General features: G+C 42.8%; 1 protein-coding gene and 1 pseudogene across 1 annotated transcript; both read right to left on the bottom strand.

Moving 5' to 3' along the window:
• Positions 1-1,689: 1,689 nt before the first annotated feature.
• Positions 1,690-20,629, bottom strand: LOC148891783 (complement factor H-related protein 1-like). The gene is made up of 11 exons (XM_089008144.1): positions 20,471-20,629; positions 20,169-20,360; positions 18,191-18,373; positions 17,918-18,106; positions 17,765-17,833; positions 17,575-17,682; positions 2,872-2,928; positions 2,401-2,562; positions 2,080-2,241; positions 1,961-1,986; positions 1,690-1,805 (listed from the first exon to the last, which is right to left on the bottom strand). Exons 1-11 carry the CDS (start codon positions 20,544-20,546, stop codon positions 1,791-1,793), a joined length of 1,239 nt encoding a protein of 412 aa, XP_088864270.1. The 5' UTR covers positions 20,547-20,629; the 3' UTR covers positions 1,690-1,790.
• Positions 2,935-7,057, bottom strand: LOC148891784 (beta-1,3-galactosyltransferase 2-like; annotated as a pseudogene).
• Positions 20,630-22,144: the final 1,515 nt, after the last annotated feature.

The following is a 22,144-nucleotide window of genomic DNA, read 5'->3' as shown; positions in this document are numbered from 1 at the left end:
CAGAGAAAGAGAGTGAGACAAGGAGAAACAGAGATAAAAGGGAGACAGGGAGGGAGAGAGAGAGGGGGGGGGGATCCCAGCCAGGAAAATGAAACAGATCAATGTAAATTTCTCCACTGTGAGACTCATAAAGTCAAATCCAATCCAATCCAATCAGCCGGAGGTCAAGGGGGCCATAAATTTATGAATGCAAGATTGCATATTAAATATCTACGACATAATTATACAAATACCATTTATTATGTTTATACAGATTTTTCACCCACGCTGGTCATCCCCCATCAGGGTTAGTTTTAGTATTAGAAATCCTAATTAAAATCATGGTATACTACAGGTCAACAGTAATAAACATGCCCTATCATAATTTCCTTAATCAGAATAATAACTTGTGAATTCGAATGATTTACCACGTAGTTTGTAACTCTGCTTTTTCAATCATTTTTTTTCTCTGCATGTTTGCTTCCCTCACAATGCTGTTTGAGTGACAGTTAACCTTTTGCCACCATAGTTGATCACTTTTTCCCGGATTCTTATGCTTGAATATGAAATCTGAAAGCGGGCATGTCTTTCAAACCATGACCAATTCCACAAATTATTTATCCCCCCGTCCAGAGACAAAACCGTTCAACTATCATATATGTAGGATATCTCTCTTCCACGACATCTTTACAATGTGAAAAGCAATCACACGGAACATGTGAACGTAAGCTTCACATCAAACCTAAATCGATATATATCTAACCTACACTGTCTATACTATTAACACATTAAACATATAAGTAAAAAAAAATGAAATGATGTCTAGCGCAAGTTTACTGGTGAAAAGCGCGGTAAGTGAGCTGGCATATTTGTTTTCTCGTTTCATCGCGCACAGTCTCGCGGTATTTTAGTCTCGAGCAAATCCCAATTGTCAACGGAAGCAACCGACATCGACCAAAACACACGAAAGCATGCAGACTCAAGCACGATGCATTATGATCATCCTATCACCCTTCAAAACAAATTTTTAGCGGTTGTATACGGAACTAAAAGAACTTTTGCATGAAAATAGAAACTAACATTTTGGCGGGAAAAAAATAGCGGACGTCAGGGATCCCTGGAGAGAGAGAGAGAGAGAGAGAGAGAGAGAGAGAGAGAGAGAGAGAGAGAGAGAGAGAGAGAGAGAGAGAGAGAGAGAGAGAGAGAGAGAGAGAGAGAAAGGAAGAGAGCAAGAGAGGCTCAGAGAGAGTGACAATGAGTGATGGACAGAGAAAGAGTAAGAGAGAGAGAGAGGAAAAGTGAGAAAGATAAAAAGAGACAGAGAAAGAGAGTGAGACAGAGACAGATACAAATAGACAGAGAGAGAGTGAGACATACAAATAGACAAAGAGAGAGACAGAGTGAGACAGAGACAGAGAGAGCAAACGAAAGAAAGAGAGAGGGAGCAAGAGAGAGACAGAGAGAGTGAGAGAGAGAAAGAGGGAGCAAGAGAGAGAAAGAGAGACAGAGAGATAGAGCGAGAGAGCGAGAAAGCGAGAGAGAGAGAAAATGACGGGATAACAACCCCAAGCCCAGAGCTGAGATTCAAACCCTCTTCAAAGCTCAGAACTGTGAGGCAGACATGCTTAGCTGTCCTCCACCATGCTGCCATGTTCCTGTTTTAATTCCTAAAAGGTGTTGTGAACTTGTTAGACGAAAGCGTGCAGACAATTTGAAGGAAATGTTTTTATTTTTTAATGACAAAATATTATGAAAGCCTTTCTGTACTTCTGTTTTCATGTGGAAGCAGTTTTTCAAGGGATGTCCATCAGTCAGTGGCACCTGTTCTGTTTCCAACACGACAAGAAAAAAAGTTAGAAATGGACAAATCCCAATGGGAAAACTATCAAGCAGGCATGGTTATCATCTGTTAATAAATAATGATTATGTATAATATGTAAAACATGTTTAAATAGTTGAATGGTCTGATAATGAGACTTACATAATGGTGATCCATGTCGTGACAACCTAAGCAAGAACGGAAAACAATTGTTAGGAGGAATGACAACGGTGATGTACATTTACATTACTGAGGGGACAAAGTGTGTAATGCGAACTTACATTGGCTCATTGTAATTTTCCCTTTCGTGCACGTAATTCGGCTGGTAAAATCACGCCAGACACACTGAACTCCCTTGGTTTCTCGTTCTTTTAGAATAATTGTTCCAGAATCTTGGAAATTGTAGTTTTTGTACTCATCAAGGTTGATTTGACAAAATGCTTCTGCACAACATAAATAAGGACAGATAAGATCCATTGGAGTTCTTCATACAGGGGCCATCAGACAGTGGCTCACGGTCATCTTCTTTAGAAATACTTTACATGCCTTTCTTATTCTTTGTGACTGCATTATTCATTTCTCCTATTGCTAAGTTGACTTACCTTTGCATGTTGGTAGTTCTGACCAAGTCCCATCATTGTAGCACACCACTGTCTCTGGACCAACCCTTTTGTAAAAACCATTACACGCATATCTTAACGACATTGTTCTTTTTCGCACAACGTCACCATTTGGAACTTTTGGGTATGATCCACAGTTGGAAACTGAAAACAAACAAACAAACAATACTTACGCACGTTTAAATTGACTTAAAGTGAAAATAATACCCAAAGCAGCTAAATGACAAATCAGTATCAGACAGGAGTTGCACACGTATGAACCTATCGAGTGAATTATGTTTTTAACTACATCATGTGAGTCGAAAGCTAAAATATATAGCTAAAACATGTTCAGAGATTAATTTTAAAGCTAAGAACACATCACTGTTATCCATGAAATGCCAATTGCACAGTGTGTAATTTTCTTGCATTCCTGAACATTGAGAACAGTGCAGTATATCAATAATTCTTTACCTGCTGTGACTAGGGGTGAGTTTGTGCTCTCGGTTTTGTCAGAAGTAGTTACAGATCCTTGATCAGAATAAAAAGAAAAACATTCAACTTATTATCACAATAGCTCAATTTTAACTCTCAATAGCGTAGCAAAATATACATCTTAGCAGCTGGTATTTCAATAAAAATGTACAGACAAAGTCTACTTGGCTGTTTTGGACAACATACCTCCAACATCGATGCTGTAGATTCGATGGATGTTGGTTTACTTGTATCAAATAAACAATAATACAGATTGAATGCCTGTAAGGAAAATGCTTGTTTGACCTTAATGACTTGTGCAAAGCATCATTCGAAGTGAAGTATAAACCTTGCAGATTTAGAGCTGTTTCTGCTTTAAGCCTCTCAGTGTTGCATTGTTTCAAAGCAGGTGGTCAGGGTGCTATCCATGCCGTGAAGAGAGTTATTTCTTGGGATTGGAACGATACCCAAAATGCCAATATGTAATGTTATTATTTTATGCACCTTGCGAGATAGCTTCTCATGATGTTGTGCGGAAGTTGGTGATATAAAAACAGATCACGATAATGTATAGAAATGTATGACAACATAAATAAATGACTAAAACATACAAGCAGACACCAAGAGAGGACTGTCGAGTCCTTCTTTTACTTAATTCATTAAGTTCGCAGACGACACCGCGGTCATCGGTCTCATCAAAGACGGCAAAGAGTCTGCGTACCGACAACAAGGGGAGAAGCTGGAGCTCTGGTGCAGCTGTCACAACGTAGAGCTGAACATGCTCAAGACAGTAGAGAGGATCGTGGACTACAGGGGAAACATCCATCACCACAGCTGCCCCTCACACTATCCAACAACCTCGTGTCAACCGTTGAGACCTTCAAGTACCTGGGAATAACAGTCTCCCAGGACATGAAGTGGGAGGTCAACACCAACTCCATTCTGAGAAAGGCCCAACAGAGGATGTACTTCCTGAGGCTGCTGAAGAAGCATGGCCTGTCACAGGAGGTGCGACAACATTTCTACATGGCTGTCATCAAATCCATCCTGTGTTCTTCCATCACCGTTTGGTTCGGAGCCGCCACAAAAATGGACAAAATCCGACTTCATCGGACAGTTAAGACAGCGGCAAAAATCATTGGCACCGCCCTACCCACTCTCGAGGACCTGCACACTGCAAGAATCCAAACAAGGGTGCTGAAAATCCTACTGGACTCTCCGCACCCTGCCCACCACCTTTTCCAGATACTCCCCGCTGGCAGACACTACCGATCCATGCGAATGTGTACAAACGTTCGTTTGGCAATTTGCATACTCGGCACGGCGGTCAATCAGAAGCCTGTTTCGTGCTTCGGACTAGACCATGACTGTAAAGTGTACTTGAAAGTTTTGAAAGGCGCTTAGAAAGAGGAGTCCACGTGGCTTGTAGCGGTTTGCTTGTAGCGTTTGCTTTATTGAATAAAGCAAAACGTTTGATTTGAAAAAAAATATTTTTTCTTGAAGAAGTTATCGGCCACCCGGGCCGAGACGTTTTGAAAGTTGTATGCCCGACATAAAAGTTGTACACCCCGGGCCTCCGGGCAGACGTTATTTCAAACACTGGTAAATAGATCAGTCACCTTGTGTTGACTTAATACAACTACATATATAAAATATTTTTTGCACAGTTATACATTTCAGTCGTCTGACATTTCTATTATGCTTAGAATACTTTGTTTTTATCTCCTTCTCTTTCAAATTGCTGCTGTAGATTGCAAATGTCCCTATTTGTGGAACTAATAAAGGCTTTATGATTCAGATTCCACAGGATTGAAGGTACATTTTGTCTTGTAGTTTTGAATTCTATTTCAATATTGGATTATTTCCCAGGTCTGAAACTGACGGGATGTTATCAAACGATTGTAGTTGCATTCCTTCAACGGCACCCGCCAGAAGTGGAACAGAAATGGTTTGGGTTGGTCGGTGGGCTCCAAGCCAAGCTTGACCATACAAAGTCCCACATCTATATTCTCCATATGCAACTGGCACACACTTCGAGATATTGTGTAACATTTCAGAGCCAAGTCTCCGGAGAGCATATAGCCCGTCCCAGAACAGTAAGGGGGATATGTCGAGTTTGGGTATTCCTTTTCGGAAATATACCACTTGTTCATTCTGTTCCGGATGGGTTTACTATTGCGGAATAAATATCCGGTGAGATAGTAGGTCTTGGGCTTCAGCTCTGGTCTGAGCAACTTCAGAATCAGGTTTTCTGTATTGATAAACATGTCACTGTCAGTCTTCATGACATAGCTGGCCCGTGAGCAGTACCGGGCCACCCTGTGGAGGCCCAACAAGGTCTTTAAAGTCAGGTTGTTGTACGAATCCAAGAAATCCTGTTGAATGACGTCATGATATTTCCGACTTTCTTTCTGGAGAATCTGTTGCTGGTGGTTTGACGCCTCACCCTCTTGTTTTCCCAGCAGAAAGATTCGAACGACTGGCACACCTCGGATCAAAGTCTCATTCCCCCAGGTCTGTCGTATTGCGGCCCTTGCTTCCACCTGCCAGGCCTCTGTAGTTATAATGAACACCAGAAATGGCGCTGTATGAGTCTCTCGACATTTGAACGGTTCGTTGATGATGTAAGGAAAAAGGCCCTGGATTCCGCCGTCATTCGAGTCTCCCACCTCGCTTTGGTTCATCGTGGTGAGCTTCAGTGATTCCAAAGCTGATTTTTCTCTTTCAAGTCGTTCAACTTTGGACATCTCTGTATGATTGCCTGTGATGTTTGGCCAAATGTGACACCGCAGAACTACCAGTAAGAAGAAAAAGGCCAATTTGGCCAACTAAGTACAGATTTGGCGTCTTTTAAACTGCATGGCACTGGCTTAATTGTTTTTGAAATCTTATTGTTTTGGAATGGCATAGTCAAGGGATTGTCATGCTTTTTTCTCTGATTCCTATCCGTAAGTAAATGGTGAAGATCTGGCGGTAGGCAACCTAAGATACAAAGAAGATAATGGCATGTATTGAAGGCTTACACAGTGCAGACATATTTAATTCACAGTGTATGTGCACAAGATGCTTTATTTCTGAATTACCATCTTTTGACCCTCAATAAGAATCATATTTTCCTTTCGGCTTTTCCCTTGACGGGGTCGCCACAGCGAATCAGTCTCCTCCATCTTCAGAGGTTTGATTCGCATCTTTGTTTTGGCCAAGGTTTTACGTCGGATGCCCTTCCTGACACAACCCTCTGTATTTATCCAGGCTTGGGACAAGCACAAGAAGACCTATGTCCCTTTGTGGCTACAGAACAAGCAACTCGCTCAGTAAAAGGCCCCCAAACACAAAATGGTCATCGGCACAGCAACATTCAAAAAAGCAAAAACTATACTCCATCATACCATTTGATGACAACCGTGAATGTGTGCCTTACTGTACCGTATTTGGATTGGTTTGGATTTGCCTTTATTAGTCTCGCAGTGGAGAAATTTAAATTTCACAGCAGCGAAATGATGAAAGGAATGAAATTAGAAAAACAAAATACATAAGTTGGTGGAAAGGCAGCCACTGTCGCGGTGCCGTCTTAAAGTCAAAAGAACAAAAAAAAACTAAATAAAAAATAATATGACAAAACAAAGACAAAGAGTCATTCATTCTTAAGCACTTTCTGTACCGTCTTTGTTACATGAAGCAGTTCGAGATGAAAGAGGTGATTTCTGGTCAATTGTAACACTGTCTATTCATGACTGTTACGTTCGCTCCATTGGCTTTTAAAGCCAGACTGACCAAGTCTGAAATGTGACACATATCAGAAGAGAAAACAAAAAAAAGCAACAGATGAGCTTCATTTTCTTCTTTTCCTTTCAGATTTTCCCTTCAAGGGGTCGCCACAGCGAATCAGTGTCCTCCATCTTAAGTGGTTTGATTCGCATGTTTGTTTTGGCCAAGCTTTTACGTCGGATGCCCTTCCTGACACAACCCTGGGTATTTATCCGGGTTTGGGACCGGCACAAGAAGACTTATGTCCCCTTGTGGCTACAGAACAAGCAACTCGCTCAGTAAAAGGCTCCCAAACACAAAATGGTCATCGGCACAGTAACAATCAAAAAACCAAAACTATACTCAATGGTTGTCATCAAATCCATCCTGTGTTCATCACCCTTTGGTTCGGGGACCCGCCACATCCACTGAGATATTGTTTATTTATATATATATATATATATATATATATATATATATATATATATATATATATATATATATATATATATATATATATATATATATCTTATAAAATCTGAATCTCTTCCTTTACTTTATTGGTTGCAACAGATCCCGGGAACAACATCGGATATCTCGGTCCAGAAAAGCGCAGTGCTAGGAACAGCACGGATACTGCGCAGAACCCTCAAGCTTCCTGGCCTCTGGTAGAGGACCCGAGCTGAAATGGGGACAGACACCACCCATGGTGGGTGAGACGAGGATTTTTTTTTTATAATCCACATCTCACCCCCTTTGGGTGGTGTCTGTCCCCCCATTTCTGCTCAGATCCTCTGCCAGAGGCCAGGAAGCTTGAGGGTTCTGCGCAATGTCCGTGCTGTTCCCAGCACTGCGCTTTTCTGGACCGAGATATCCGATGTTGTTCCCGGGATCTGTTGCAACCACTCATCGTTTGGGGGTCACTCACTGCCCCGAGTGCTCCGACCACCACAGGCACGACTGTCACCTTTATAATCCAGGCTCTCTCCAGCTCCTCTCTGAGCCCTAGATACTTCTCAAGTTTCTCATGTTCCTTCTTTCTGATGTTTCCATCACTGTGGACCGCTACATCCACGACAACGGCTTTCCTTTCCCCTTTATCTATGACCACGATATCTGGTTGGTTGGCCATGACCATCTTGTCAGTCTGTATCTGGAAGTCCCACAGGATCTTTGCTCGGTCATTTTCTACTACCTTGGGAGGTATTTCCCATTTTGACCTTGGGGTTTCCAGTCCATACTCCGTACAGATGTTTCGGTAGACTTTGCCAGGCACCTGGTTATGGCGCTCCATGTAGGCTTTCCCTGCCAGCATCTTACACCCTGCTGTTATGTGTTGGATTGTCTCAGGTGCCTCTTTGCACAACCGACACCTTGGGTCTTGCCTGGTGTGGTATAATCATACCTCTATGGCTCTGGTGTTCAGGGGCTGCTCTTGAGCAGCCAGGATGACTGCCTCTGTGCTGTCCATTAGGCCAGCCCTCTCTAGCCACTGATAGGACTTCTTGGGATCAGCCACTTCAGTTATGGTTCGGTGGGACATCCCGTGTAGGGGCTTTTCCTCCCATGATTGTCCCGGCTTGTGTACAGTCTCAGGGTGCTGGATTTGGGATGGAACCCTCCATGCATGGTGAGGAGTCTTCGGGTCTTACCATCCGTGGTCTGAATCTCTTCCTTTGGCCACTTTATTATTCTTGCAGGGTATCTGATCACTGGCAAGGCATAGCTGTTTATTGCCCGGGTCTTGTTCTTGCCATTGAGCTGACTTCTTCAGACTTGCCTAACCCGCTGGACATATTTGGACGTAGCCGCTTTCCTTCTTGCTAGTTCGAGGTTGCCATTGGCTTGTGGTATACCGATGTACTTGTAGCTGTTTTCAATATGTGCTATTGTTCCGTCAGGGAGTGAGATCCCTTCAGTGTGGACTACCTTGCCCCTCTTAGTCACCATCCGACTACATTTCTCCAGCCCGAATGACATGCCAATGTCACTGCTGTAGATCCTGGTTGTGTGGATCAGGGAGTCTATATCAATCGTCTCTCACTCCTCACACCTTTGCTATCCTCGTTCATAGTCTTGTCACCTCCCGGATTGAGTATTGCAAGTCACTCAGAAACTTCTCCACAAACTTCAACTCGTCCAGAATTCTTCAGCCTGGCTCATCACTAGAACCTCATCTTTCACCACATCACCCCTGTCCTCCAAGAGCTCCACTGGCTGCCGGTCAAATATAGAATCAAATTTAAAATTCTTCTTTATACATTTAAAGCTATCCATAACCTTGCCCCCCCCATACCTCTCTGACCTTCAAATTTCTATTCCCTCTCGTTCCCTCAGATCCTCCCTCCGCCTCTGTGTGCCCCCCCCCCCCCTGCCGTCTTAGCATGATGGGTGATAGAGCCTTCAGCTGCTCTGCCCCCAAACTTTGGAACTCACTTCCTCCCAACATTCGTAACATCGATTCTATTCCCACCTTCAAGTGCCATCTCAAAACCCACCTATTTAAAATTGCATTTTCTGTGTAGCTCTCTCTCTTGTTTCTATTTATAATTGTATTTTATTTATTGCATTCTATTTGTGATTGTATTTTATTTATTTAGTACCTATGCTTATCTGTGACTGTAAAGTGTCCTTGAGAGCTTTGAAAGACGCTTAAAAAGTAATGTATTATTATTATTATTATTATTATTATTATTATATTATTATTATTATTATTATTAATAATATTATTATTATTATGTCCCTTTCGCTCTTAGCATACAGCTTTATGTCATCCATGTAGAGGAGGTGACTATATATGACTATATCCTTATTTAGGTTTTGATGCCACTACTCAGGAAGGTGTCCATGTCAATGAGATGCATATAACATCACCTTCCAATTGTTATGTCATGTCCGTTGATCAGCTGCTTGGCGGTACCGCTGAAGATTATGAAAACCATGTTTTAAACTCTATCAATCGTATTGTTAATGTTTATTGTAAATGTTATCATTGTGATTTTGAGAAAACCAGGAAGAGTATGTTATCCAAGATTAGTAATACATGCAATGTATCTTTGAACAAACTTAATTGTCAGTTACATTAATTAGAAATTATTGCCAGTGGGCTATTTGTAAGGAAATGATTGTGTTCCTGGCAACATTGTTTTGGCCATCAATAAATTCCGGTACTGGATTGGATTTGCATTTATTAGTCTCGCAGTGGAGAAATTTACATTTCACAGCAGCAAAGTTATGAAAGGAATGAAAGTAGAAAAACAAAATACATGAGCTGCTGGAAAGGCAGCCACTCTCGCGGCGCCGTCTTGAAGTTAAAAGAACAAAAAAAAACTACATAACAAATAACATGACAACACAAAGACACAGAGAGTCATTCATTCTTAAGCACTTTCTGTACCCTCTTTGTTACACGAAGCAGTTCCAGATGAAAGAGGAGGGGATCAAAGCATCTCTTCAACAGTGGATCGGGGACATCATGGTGGAATGTGCACGTCTGTCTCACAGCTGTAACATCCATTGACGAAAAGAGATTGTCTCACATCTCCTGTTCCACATAAATCCGCTTCAATTCAAAGCCGCGACAGTTTCACATACGCATCGGCGCTCTGCGCTGACGCTCCTTTCTTCTTATCGCAGGCTCCTCAAGCCATGCATTCATCCAGCCGCAGACTGTCCAACAGCCCAGACCTTTCCACTGAACAAAGCGTGGCTGTGAAGATGCTGCTCATTACAGCCGCAATAAAGCACAATGGCCGCTTTGGTGTCCTCCCATTCAGAAACAGCAAATTATTACTGCCGAAAAGGCACAACCACTCAGCACAGTCTCCTCCTTGATGAATGTCGTGGCCAAAAATGCTAAAGAACAACCTGTAATCCATTCCACACGGCTGTTGCGCATCCACTCCGAGTTCTGCATAGCGGAGCTTCTTGCGCTCATAGGCCTCTTCAACTGAGTTTTCCCACGGGACTGTAAGTTCTGTGATGTAGACAGCCTTGAGTGAAGGGGACCAGAGCACCAAGTCTGGTCTTAGGGTGGTGGCTGCAATCTCCGCTGGGAAAACCAATTGCTGGCCAATGTCAACCCGCATCTTCCAATCCCGGGCCCTGGACAGCTGTCCAACCTCTAGTTTTGCAGGAGGATGTTTGGGCTTTTCCTCTCCCTCTCGGATAAAAGTCAATGGTGCTGCGCTGGAAGTGGTGGCTCTCATGGGCAAGGAGTTGAGGGCATTCCTATTGCTCTCAAGGACAACTGCCAAACTCTTCAGGACCTACTCCAGGTGTAGCGGCCTTGTGTGAGGCTGGTCTTACAACCGGTCAGGATGTGTTTGAGAGTTCCTGGAGTTGGACAGAGGTCACAGGTTGGATCTTCGCCATGGAGATTTTTTGGAGAAGGGAGCACATCATTGATAGCTCTGATGATGAAGCTGATGTTGCTTGCCTCCATTTCCCAGAGATCCCTCCAGCTGAGCTTCCGCTTCTCCAGGCCTTCCCACCTCATCCATTGTCCCTGCTTGGCAAGAGATACAGCCTTTGCAGTTCTTTCAGCTTCCTCTTGGCGGCGCAGCTCTTCCATCACCATTTTCCTACTTTCCGATGTTGAGGCCTTACGCCAAGACGGTTTGCTTGTAAGGCCAAAGCCCCCTCTTCCTAGCTGGACGTGTCCCACGATGTCACTGTGCCTTAGGGCTGCTGTGGCCTGCTGCACCGCGATGGATGGCGTCCATTTCCATCCAGTTGATAGGGGGGGGGGGTGCAGCTTGACTGATCTTCCGGCCCCTGGAGTCTGTAAGGGTGATCTGAAGTCTCACTTTAGAGCACTTGTACTCTTCGGTGAGGCTTGTGATTGGAAGCTCGAGGACCCCTTTGCCATAGAGGCTGATGTTTGACAGATAGTGTGGAACACCAAGCCATCTTTTCACATATCTAGTGATGGCTCGCTCCATCTTCTCCACCGTTGAGAGTGGGACCTCATAGAGTGTGAGTGGCCACATTACCCGAGGGAGAAGTCCAAACTGCAGACACCAGAGCTTGAGCTTCCCTGGCAGTGGAGTCTTGTTGATGTTTTCCAGACTTTTGCTGATGTCCTGCATTAGTTGCTGCACTTGATCTTTGTCTCTTAGGCTTGCATTGTACCACCTGCCCAGGCTTTTGACCGGTTCCTCAGACACCGTTGGTATTGGGTCATCACCAATGCAGAACTTCAGATCTTTCTTCAAATTGATATATTGTCAGGGAAAGTTGTGGGTAGGTCAATTCGCCATATTTGTCGATGAAAAGGTTTCTTCAGTTCTGAACATCTGTACTTCTTTGAAGGTGTCAGACGTTTCGCTTCTTATCCAAGAAACTTCGTCAGCAAACTGAATGAAGAGACAGGCGATAAACTTGGTACAATGGAAGAATGGAGAAGTTGAAGAAAAAAGCTGGTGGAACATATGTTGTTAGCTACTGGGGTGAGAATGAGAGTTCAGATAATGCATTTGATTTTGATCTGAACAAGTACGCTCGTGCAGCTGATATGCTGTGTCATAAATGGGCAAATCTGCTAATAAACATTTAAAAGTATTCTATGTATTGTGATTGACACAATCTTACTATACTAGTCAATTTTGTGAGCCAAGTCAGGGTGACGATTTCTGAGTAATTGTGGTGAGTACTTATGCCAAATTAGTATTTCAAGTACTTATTAAACTAAATATCAGTTAATCATTTTGAATATTTTCGTGTGTTTAATGTTCTTGTTTAGAAATTCAAAAGCTTTCCAATGGTAACTTAGTCATTAAGATCTGCCAAAAATGTAAACTGTAATGAAGAAATCGGTCACAGATTTTCATTGTTTTAACTGTGTAATTACAGGCAGAAAATCCCCTAGAAGAATAATCTATACATACGCACAACAACACAAAGTGACAAAATAAAACACAAAAACAAGACAAAAACAACAACAAAAGCAAGGCTCATGGGAGCACTTGCTGACAGCTGTCTACTCGGGCGCCATCTTGGACTCCTTAACTATAACTATATATATGGCGGACTATAAGGATAGTAAGGGAGATCCACAGGGATGTATCTCATTTTTAGAGAAGTCTAGCTTACCAAAGTGGTTTCTGCCAAGATATAGAGGAAACTGGAAACTGAATCGTCAAGGTGTCATAACATTGATGCAAAGGAAGTCATGGGAATGTTCTCTGCAGCAAAAGATCGAGCCCATAATGCTACACTGAGTTTTATATCCTCAAAGATCCTGGCTCAGAAAAATAAGGTTGGCTCGTATATTGAGTGACTTCAACAGGTTAAAAGAGAAAGATTGATAATGTTATCTGTAGGCTTAGCAAGAAATTCAGAATCATGAAACACTGGACATGATGTTATTCTGTCCGTTTGTGCCAATGGATGGTCCGCACATGAGATTTAGCCTTGATGTTGACAGTGGTGTGGGAGCTGTGCCTCAGGGATGGGAAGGTTATGAATTTGGGACACATCATCAGGAGTGCCCCAAAGAATCATTGGGTGGATTGGATTGGATATGCCTTTATTAGTCTCACAGTGGAGAAATTTACATTTCACAGCAGCAAAGTGATGAAAGGAATGAAAGTAGAAAAACAAAATACATGAGCTGTTGGAAAGGCAGCCACTCTCGCGGCGCCGTCTTGAAGTCAAAATAACAAAAAAAAAAAAATACTAAATAACAAATAATATGACAGCATAGAGACAATATGACAAAACAAAGACACAGAGAGACATTCATTCTTCAGGACTTGCTGTACCCTCTTTGTGATGACATGAAGCAGTTCTAGATGAAAGAGGAGAGGATCAAAGCGTCTTTCCACCAGAGGATCAGGGACATCATGGTGGAATGTGCACGTCGACTACAAGCTAAATGTTGAAAGCAAACACGCAGCTGTAGCATCCAATGACCATGTCTCACATCTCCTGTTCCACATAAATCTGCTTCAATTCCAAGCCGCAACAGTTCCACATACGCATCGGCGCTCTGCGATGACACTAGTTCCTTCTTATCGCGGGTTCCTCAAGCCATGCATCCATCCAGCCGCAGACTGCCAACAGCACTGACCTTCCACTGGACAAAGCAGGGCTGTGAAGATGCTGCCCATTACAGGCGCAAAAAAGCACAATGGCCCCTTTGGTGTCCAGCGATGGTAGTCGAATGGCACCGACATTCCTCCCATTCAAAAACAGTACTGGCATATTCATGCTGCCGAAAAGGCGCAACCGCTCAGCACAGTCTCCTCCTTGATGAATGTCGTGGTCAAAAATGCTGAAAAACAATCTGTATCCGTTCAACACGATGCACAACAACACAAAGTGACAAAAGAAAACACAAAACAAGACAAAAACAACCAAAAAAAGCAAGGCTCATGAGAGCACTTGCTGAGGCTGCCTACTCGGGCGCCATCTTGGACTTCTATTTTATTCTATTTCGGCCTTTCATCACTAGACACACTCATTGATGGTGGCCAGCGACAGGTTGATCACGCCCGCACTTGTGTCCCATGCCCAATCAGACGTTCAGAAGCTGGTGGTGGGGGGTGGTCTTAGGTTGCTGACCTATGAGCCCAACAAGGGTCCTTCCTCTTCATCCAGATCCAGTGGCTGCTTCTTTCTGCCGCTTCAGAGGGTGACCTAACTGTGTGCCGCAGAGCCTGTCCATGGATGCCCAGGTATTTTAGCAGTTTGATGGTGGAGGAATCCACAAACCCTCTACATCCAACTTCAATGGGATAGACCTTGGCTTTCCATCCTCGCTGTTGCGCATCCACTCCGAGTTCTGCATAGCGGAGCTTCTTGCGCTCATAGGCCTCTTCAACTGAGTTTTCCCACGGGACTGTAAGTTCTGTGATGTAGACAGCCTTGAGTGAAGGGGACCAGAGCACCAAGTCTGGTCTTAGGGTGGTGGCTGCAATCTCCGCTGGGAAAACCAATTGCTGGCCAATGTCAACCCGCATCTTCCAATCCCGGGCCCTGGACAGCTGTCCAACCTCTAATTTTGCAGGAGGATGTTTGGGCTTTTCCTCTCCCTCTCGGATAAAAGTCAATGGTGCTGCGCTGGAAGTGGTGGCTCTCATGGGCAAGGAGTTGAGGGCATTCCTATTGCTCTCAAGGACAACTGCCAAACTCTTCAGGACCTACTCCAGGTGTAGCGGCCTTGTGTGAGGCTGGTCTTACAACCGGTCAGGATGTGTTTGAGAGTTCCTGGAGTTGGACAGAGGTCACAGGTTGGATCTTCGCCATGGAGATTTTTTGGAGAAGGGAGCACATCATTGATAGCTCTGATGATGAAGCTGATGTTGCTTGCCTCCATTTCCCAGAGATCCCTCCAGCTGAGCTTCCGCTTCTCCAGGCCTTCCCACCTCATCCATTGTCCCTGCTTGGCAAGAGATACAGCCTTTGCAGTTCTTTCAGCTTCCTCTTGGCGGCGCAGCTCTTCCATCACCATTTTCCTTCTTTCCGATGTTGAGGCCTTACGCCAAGACGGTTTGCTTGTAAGGCCAAAGCCCCCTCTTCCTAGCTGGACGTGTCCCACGATGTCACTGTGCCTTAGGGCTGCTGTGGCCTGCTGCACCGCGATGGATGGCGTCCATTTCCATCCAGTTGATAGGGGGGGGGGGTGCAGCTTGACTGATCTTCCGGCCCCTGGAGTCTGTAAGGGTGATCTGAAGTCTCACTTTAGAGCACTTGTACTCTTCGGTGAGGCTTGTGATTGGAAGCTCGAGGACCCCTTTGCCATAGAGGCTGATGTTTGACAGATAGTGTGGAACACCAAGCCATCTTTTCACATATCTAGTGATGGCTCGCTCCATCTTCTCCACCGTTGAGAGTGGGACCTCATAGAGTGTGAGTAGCCACATTACCCGAGGGAGAAGTCCAAACTGCAGACACCAGAGCTTGAGCTTCCCTGGCAGTGGAGTCTTGTTGATGTTTTCCAGACTTTTGCTGATGTCCTGCATTAGTTGCTGCACTTGATCTTTGTCTCTTAGGCTTGCATTGTACCACCTGCCCAGGCTTTTGACCGGTTCCTCAGACACCGTTGGTATTGGGTCATCACCAATGCAGAACTTCAGATCTTTCTTCAAATTGATATATTGTCAGGGAAAGTTGTGGGTAGGTCAATTCGCCATATTTGTCGATGAAAAGGTTTCTTCAGTTCTGAACATCTGTACTTCTTTGAAGGTGTCAGACGTTTCGCTTCTTATCCAAGAAACTTCGTCAGCAAACTGAATGAAGAGACAGGCGATAAACTTGGTACAATGGAAGAATGGAGAAGTTGAAGAAAAAAGCTGGTGGAACATATGTTGTTAGCTACTGGGGTGAGAATGAGAGTTCAGATAATGCATTTGATTTTGATCTGAACAAGTACGCTCGTGCAGCTGATATGCTGTGTCATAAATGGGCAAATCTGCTAATAAACATTTAAAAGTATTCTATGTATTGTGATTGACACAATCTTACTATACTAGTCAATTTTGTGAGCCAAGTCAGGGTGACGATTTCTGAGTAATTGTGGTGAGTACTTATGCCAAATTAGTATTTCAAGTACTTATTAAACTAAATATCAGTTAATCATTTTGAATATTTTCGTGTGTTTAATGTTCTTGTTTAGAAATTCAAAAGCTTTCCAATGGTAACTTAGTCATTAAGATCTGCCAAAAATGTAAACTGTAATGAAGAAATCGGTCACAGATTTTCATTGTTTTAACTGTGTAATTACAGGCAGAAAATCCCCTAGAAGAATAATCTATACATCATTTGAAAGCTATTTAAATGCACTTTAATATGATATTAGAGGATTTGTGATGAATTATTATTGAACATTTTTGTCACATATATAGTCTGTCGATGAGAGCAGGGACCTATCATAGCAAAGTCCGGCACCGCCATGTCTGGACAGTAGGGATATATATATATATATATATATATATATATATATATATATATATATATATATATATATATATATATATATACAGTAAAGTCTCGTTATATCGATATTCAAGGGAGTCCGAAAAAATATCGATATAACCGGGACTATTGATATATCCGACCTTGTTTGCATGTAATTTTCTCCGTGCGTGCATAGAAATAGTATCGATATAACCGGGGCTGTCGATATATCCGATATCGATATAACGAGACTTTACTGTATATATATATATATAGGGCCTAAACTACCAGTAAGACTTTAGATTGCTGACAAAGTTTCTTGGATAAGAAGCGAAACGTCCGACACCTTCAAAGAAGTACAGATGCCGGCTGAAGAAACCTTTTCATCGATGGACCACTCCTGTACGACTGAGAGCTTACACAGACGTATCCCTAGTCTGTGTTCTTTCACAATTGTTATGTTCGTCTCATCACACAAAGAAAAAATTATCTTGAGGCACTTACTTTTGTATTGTGAGTGGACTCAATCTGTGGAGGGCCTCAATTGTGCTACACTCACGTTTTAAGCATGGGTCGTAAAGGTCGGTCGCCAAAACATGCCGATATCAAATTGAAATGTTAACCACTAGAGGGTACTAGAACCACACATATGGAAAAACCTGACCTATTTAACAGCCGTGTACCTATTAATACTATTACATGATGACGTCTTCTCATCGCGTTGCTGAGTTCCTAGGTATTAGTCCTAAGCCAGTGGACTAGATACTCACCAATAGAAACAAAGGCACTCAGGTGCACATTTTCAACATTTATTCCCAAACATGTCAAAAATATTTGGAAACAAATAGCTGCATTTAGTTGACTTGTATGCATTCAATTTCAGACAGTAATATGAACCTGCGAATCCACCTCCTCATTAAAATAACGGAAATAATAGCTCAAGGTTGAACTACATGGGCGCAGATTAGACAAGGAATACATAATGGTGACAAAATATTGCTTGAAAGAGTTGTCTTTCTACAGATGTTTTGTCAAAGAAAGTTTTCGGTTACCCACCTGTTTCACTCCCTGTAGAACTACCAGTACTGACACCGGTAGTGGCCCTACCAGCAGGAACAGCAACACTGGCATCTATAGCACCAACACCGTGCCCCCTTCCTCGACCTGACAGGAAAGTGAAAACATTTTCATTTTCTGACTTACGTTTTTTTTTGTTTTTGTTTTGTTTTGTTTGTTATTAACCTACTTCCATCAACAGGTTTTGTAGTGTCACCTAATGTGTCTCCATCATCTCCAGGACCTGGCTTGGAGATGGCTTACACAAAAAAAGTCACAACAACAAAAAGGTTGGGAAAACCACAATGTCGCAAGTGCATCTAGGGACAGTTTTTGAACTCACTGCAGCTTGAAGCTGGTGTCCAGGCCCCAGCATTACAAATGACAGACTTCCCAGAGTTTGCACCCTCAACACTATATCCATCTTCACATTCATAGTGGACCTCAGAGCCTGCTGCAAATATGTCCTGGTACTTGTGAAGGACAACACCGTGCGAGATGTAAGGAGGCTCATTACAAGACATTTCACTTCCTGGAAAGAAGTAAAGGAAATACTGTATTTGTATGTGATGTATACAAGTGGATGTGCTTAGTTTGTGAATGTGATGGATCGTACGTTCACAAGTGGGCAAAGCTGACCAAGCTCCCTTTCTACATGTGGCTGTTGCTCCCCAACCTTTGTGTTTGTATCCTTTGTCACACTTTATCTGAATGACTGATCCTTCTTTGTACCACAAGCCTTCAGGACTTTCATTATATTTTCCATTTGGAATATCAGGTGTAAAGCAGGTGTTTTCATCTGAGGAAAGCAAATTTATGATGAGATGTTTTTTTTTTTCTTTTAAAGAAGTGCACGTGTCAAAAGAACACATCTTAATTATTCGTATGACTGATTAGAAAACCGGCACCACAACATGAACAACATAAAGTATCAAAGTCTGGCTTGAGATGGAGAGACCAGCGTTGGGCAATTTAAATGACTCTTGCATCAAAATAAACATTCAAGGACAAGCACGATACAGTTGCACAATAAACCAACAAAAAAGTGCAAAACTCATTTTGATAATATTATTAAAGTATTGTTTGCCCTACATAGCATTTGAAAGTGACACGTTTATATATCTTTGCCCCAGTATTAGCAGAGTTAAGTCATCTTCCACATCGTAGCGATATTGTAGTGATAGTGATAGTATTACAACTCAAAACTACAGCTGACCCCTGCATATACACAATTCAACATCTAGCCACCAATTCACATACAGTACTGTATATATTTTGTTCTATATTCTATATATTCTATAATTCTATATATTTGTCTGTATATTTTTTTGGAATTTTAAAGATTATAACTTGAGACACTTGAGAATTAATATGACGTTTCCAGAATAAAGGGAACAATAAATGAAACTTAGTTCTGACAACATAAAAAAATGACATGTTTATGGGCACAAGGGAAAAGCAGCAACATCTTCCCAAATAACATGACAAAACAGGTTAAGCTGTCATCTTGACACATTTGTAGTGCTGCAAGTGTGTTTTTTTCCTCATCTCATTTTGTTGCAACTCCTGGAAACCTATTATCCCTACCTCGATTATCAAATATACATAACAGTTCATTCCTAAATTATATAAGTATTGAGTTATATGAGCTTGAAATTAGGGTGGCTGTCCAAAATATTATGCAATCCATACATATTGGTTTATATAGCGCGTTAACAAGAGCTGAAGCTGGAACTAAGTGCTAACGTGGAAAAAAAAGGGAAATGTTGCCCCCTTGTGGAAGGGGAAAACATTACCAGAGGCCATTGCCAGAGGCCACGGCCAGCGCTTTATCAGTACAAAAAAAAAACAAGAAAAAACAAAATCCAAACAAATTTGGGAATGGTGCTGTCCGTCATATTTTGAATTCCCAAATACATTTGTGAATGGCAGTGAACGAGTTAAAGAAAAAAAAAATAATGTCATCATTCCGGTGCCCTATCAGATAAGGTTTCTGCAAATACTAATCGGGGTCACTCAGAGCATTGGATGAGTCAAATAATTTCTGTATATTGTGCAAGCAGCAATTTAAATTAGATGATTTGAGGCTGAACTCCAACCTGTAAGGAATTGTTGCGTCACACGCGTGTATGATTTTGAAGTGCGCCTTTCAACCCTTTCATGTCTTTCAATTCCTTGATCTCCTTGATGTGCGTATCACCCTGACGCATAGCACACGCTTGCAAATTGTATAAAAAGAGCTGTCGCGGGACAGAGAGATGGGGCAAACCACGGGGCAGAATCATATCAGACTCATCTCGGACTCACGCCCGGCTCACGCCGGGCGTCGGACGGACATCACGGCACGACTTGCTCGACTCCACGCCACGATCAAGCTCTGCGCGTCACCTGCCTAGGAGATCTGACAACGAACCTACTTACAAATAAAGAGAAACATCAAACTCTTTAGAATCAGCAACAATCAACCAAACTGCATCTAGGGAAGGCATTGAATTGAGCACAAATTTGCTGCTATTTTGTCATTGTAAAAATGCCAACACAACTCTTCAAATAGAAAATAGTTGACACTAATTTATCATTTAGACTATACTCACCAATACATTGTGGTGTATGTGACCATAAACCATTCAAGCATACACTGGTGGCCCACCAGCCCTCCACTGCTGGTTTCTGTCCAGCGCTGCAAGCATACGCGAGTGTGCTCTCATGCAAGTAGGACTGTAGTTCAGGCACTAAAAAACCTCCCTCCAGCTGGGGAGCAGCACATGGTTCCGCAAAGCTCTGGGCTATACACAACAAAAACAAAAAAACAACTACACTGGAAAAAAAACTGTCATAAAAATCAAATAGCAGTTTTGTCTGTACACCAAACGGCATCAGATTGAATGTGACATACCATGAAGTACTCCAGGGTGAGAAAAGACAAGGACCAATCCAAGACAGCCGAGGAACATTTTGTCAGGAATTGTCATATTATCTGACAAAGTTGAGCAGATCCTCTCGAATCGGATAGGGATAAGTTAATTATTATTCAATTGCACCATCACCCACTCAAAAAGCAAACACAGACCTCCTCTGCACAGGCCACGGTGATGTTTGCTTTGAAGAGTGAGGCTGCAAAGTGTAAAGAACAACAACTTTTTGTCCTTCCTACTTTGACTTACCGTGACACACCGAGAATGCCCTGAAGATAAATCTTCATCTTTATTAAGTTCATGGAGTTGCTTGTTCTGTAGCCACAGGGGGACACAAGCCAGTGTCTTCTTGTGCCGGTCCCAAGCCCGGATAAATACAGAGGGTTGTGTCAGGAAGGGTATCCGATGTAAAAGCCAAAACAAACATCCAAATCAAACCTCTGATGATGGAGGACACTGATTCGCTGTGGTGCCCCCTTGAAGGGAAAAGCCGAAAGGAAATGAAGTATTCTAAATATTTTGTAAAATTCTTTGTTCCAGCTGCAGCAGTTGTGAAAGTTCTGAATAAATAAAGCTGTATTGTATTTTATTGTATTCCCTTTAACTTTGCTCCATCTAGTGGATGCATAATGCAGCCCAAAATGCAGCCCAAGACACTATTGCAGCTTCTATTCCATGATATAAGTATAGTATGTAGAACACACGAGTAATTTGTTTCCGGTAGAACACGCTGCACTAGTATCATCATCAGAAAAATTTAGGCACTATACAGTTCTATTTGGTTACTGTTTAGAGAGTTAATGGCTTGGGGGAAGAAGCTGTTCAAATGTCTGCTGGATTTGGTGCGCATGGATCGGTAGCGCCTGCCTGAGGGGATGTAGCTGGAAAAGGTGGTGGGCATGGTGCAGAGGGTCCAGTAGGATTTTCCACACCCTTGTGTGGATTCTTGCAGTGTGCAAGTCCTCGAGAGTGGGTAGGACGGTGCCAATGCAAACACGGACTTCCTCTGCACAGGCCATGGTGATGTTTGCTTTGAAGAGTGAGGCTGCAAAGTGTAAAGAAGCTGTTCAAATGTCTGCTAGATTTGGTGCGCATGGATCGGTAGCGCCTGCCTGAGGGGATGTAGCTGGAAAAGGTGGTGGGCATGGTGCAGAGGGTCCAGTAGGATTTTCCACACCCTTGTGTTGATTCTTGCAGTGTGCAAGTCCTCGAGAGTGGGTAGGACGGTGCCAATATTTTTTTTCCTGCCGTCCTAACTGTCCGGTGAAGCCGTTTTTGTGGCAGCCCCGATCCAAACAGTGATGGAATACAGGATGGATTTGATGACAGCCGTTGAGTATAATTTTGCTTTTTTGAATGTTGCTGTGCCGATAACCATTTTGTGTTTTGGAGCCTTTTACTGAGCGAGTTGCTTGTTCTGTAGCCACGAAGGGACATAAGTCTTCTTGTGCCGGTTCCAAGCCCGGATAAATACAGAGGGTTGTGTCAGGAAGGGCATCCGATGTAAAAGCTTGGCCAAAACAAAGATGTGAATCAAACCTCTGAAGATGGAGGAGACTGATTCGCTGTGGCGACCCCTTGAAGGGAAAAGCGGAAAGGAACATGATTCTTATTGAGGGTCAAAAGATGGCAATTCAGAAATAAAGCATGTTGTG

Source organism: Hippocampus bargibanti, linkage group LG11 (genome assembly GCF_051943395.1).
Source record: "Hippocampus bargibanti isolate YZ-2025 linkage group LG11, ASM5194339v1, whole genome shotgun sequence".
Classification (NCBI taxonomy): Eukaryota; Metazoa; Chordata; class Actinopteri; order Syngnathiformes; family Syngnathidae; genus Hippocampus; species Hippocampus bargibanti.
The sequence above is the reverse complement of the archived record's forward strand: the minus strand, read 5'-3'. Positions and strand labels throughout refer to the sequence as shown.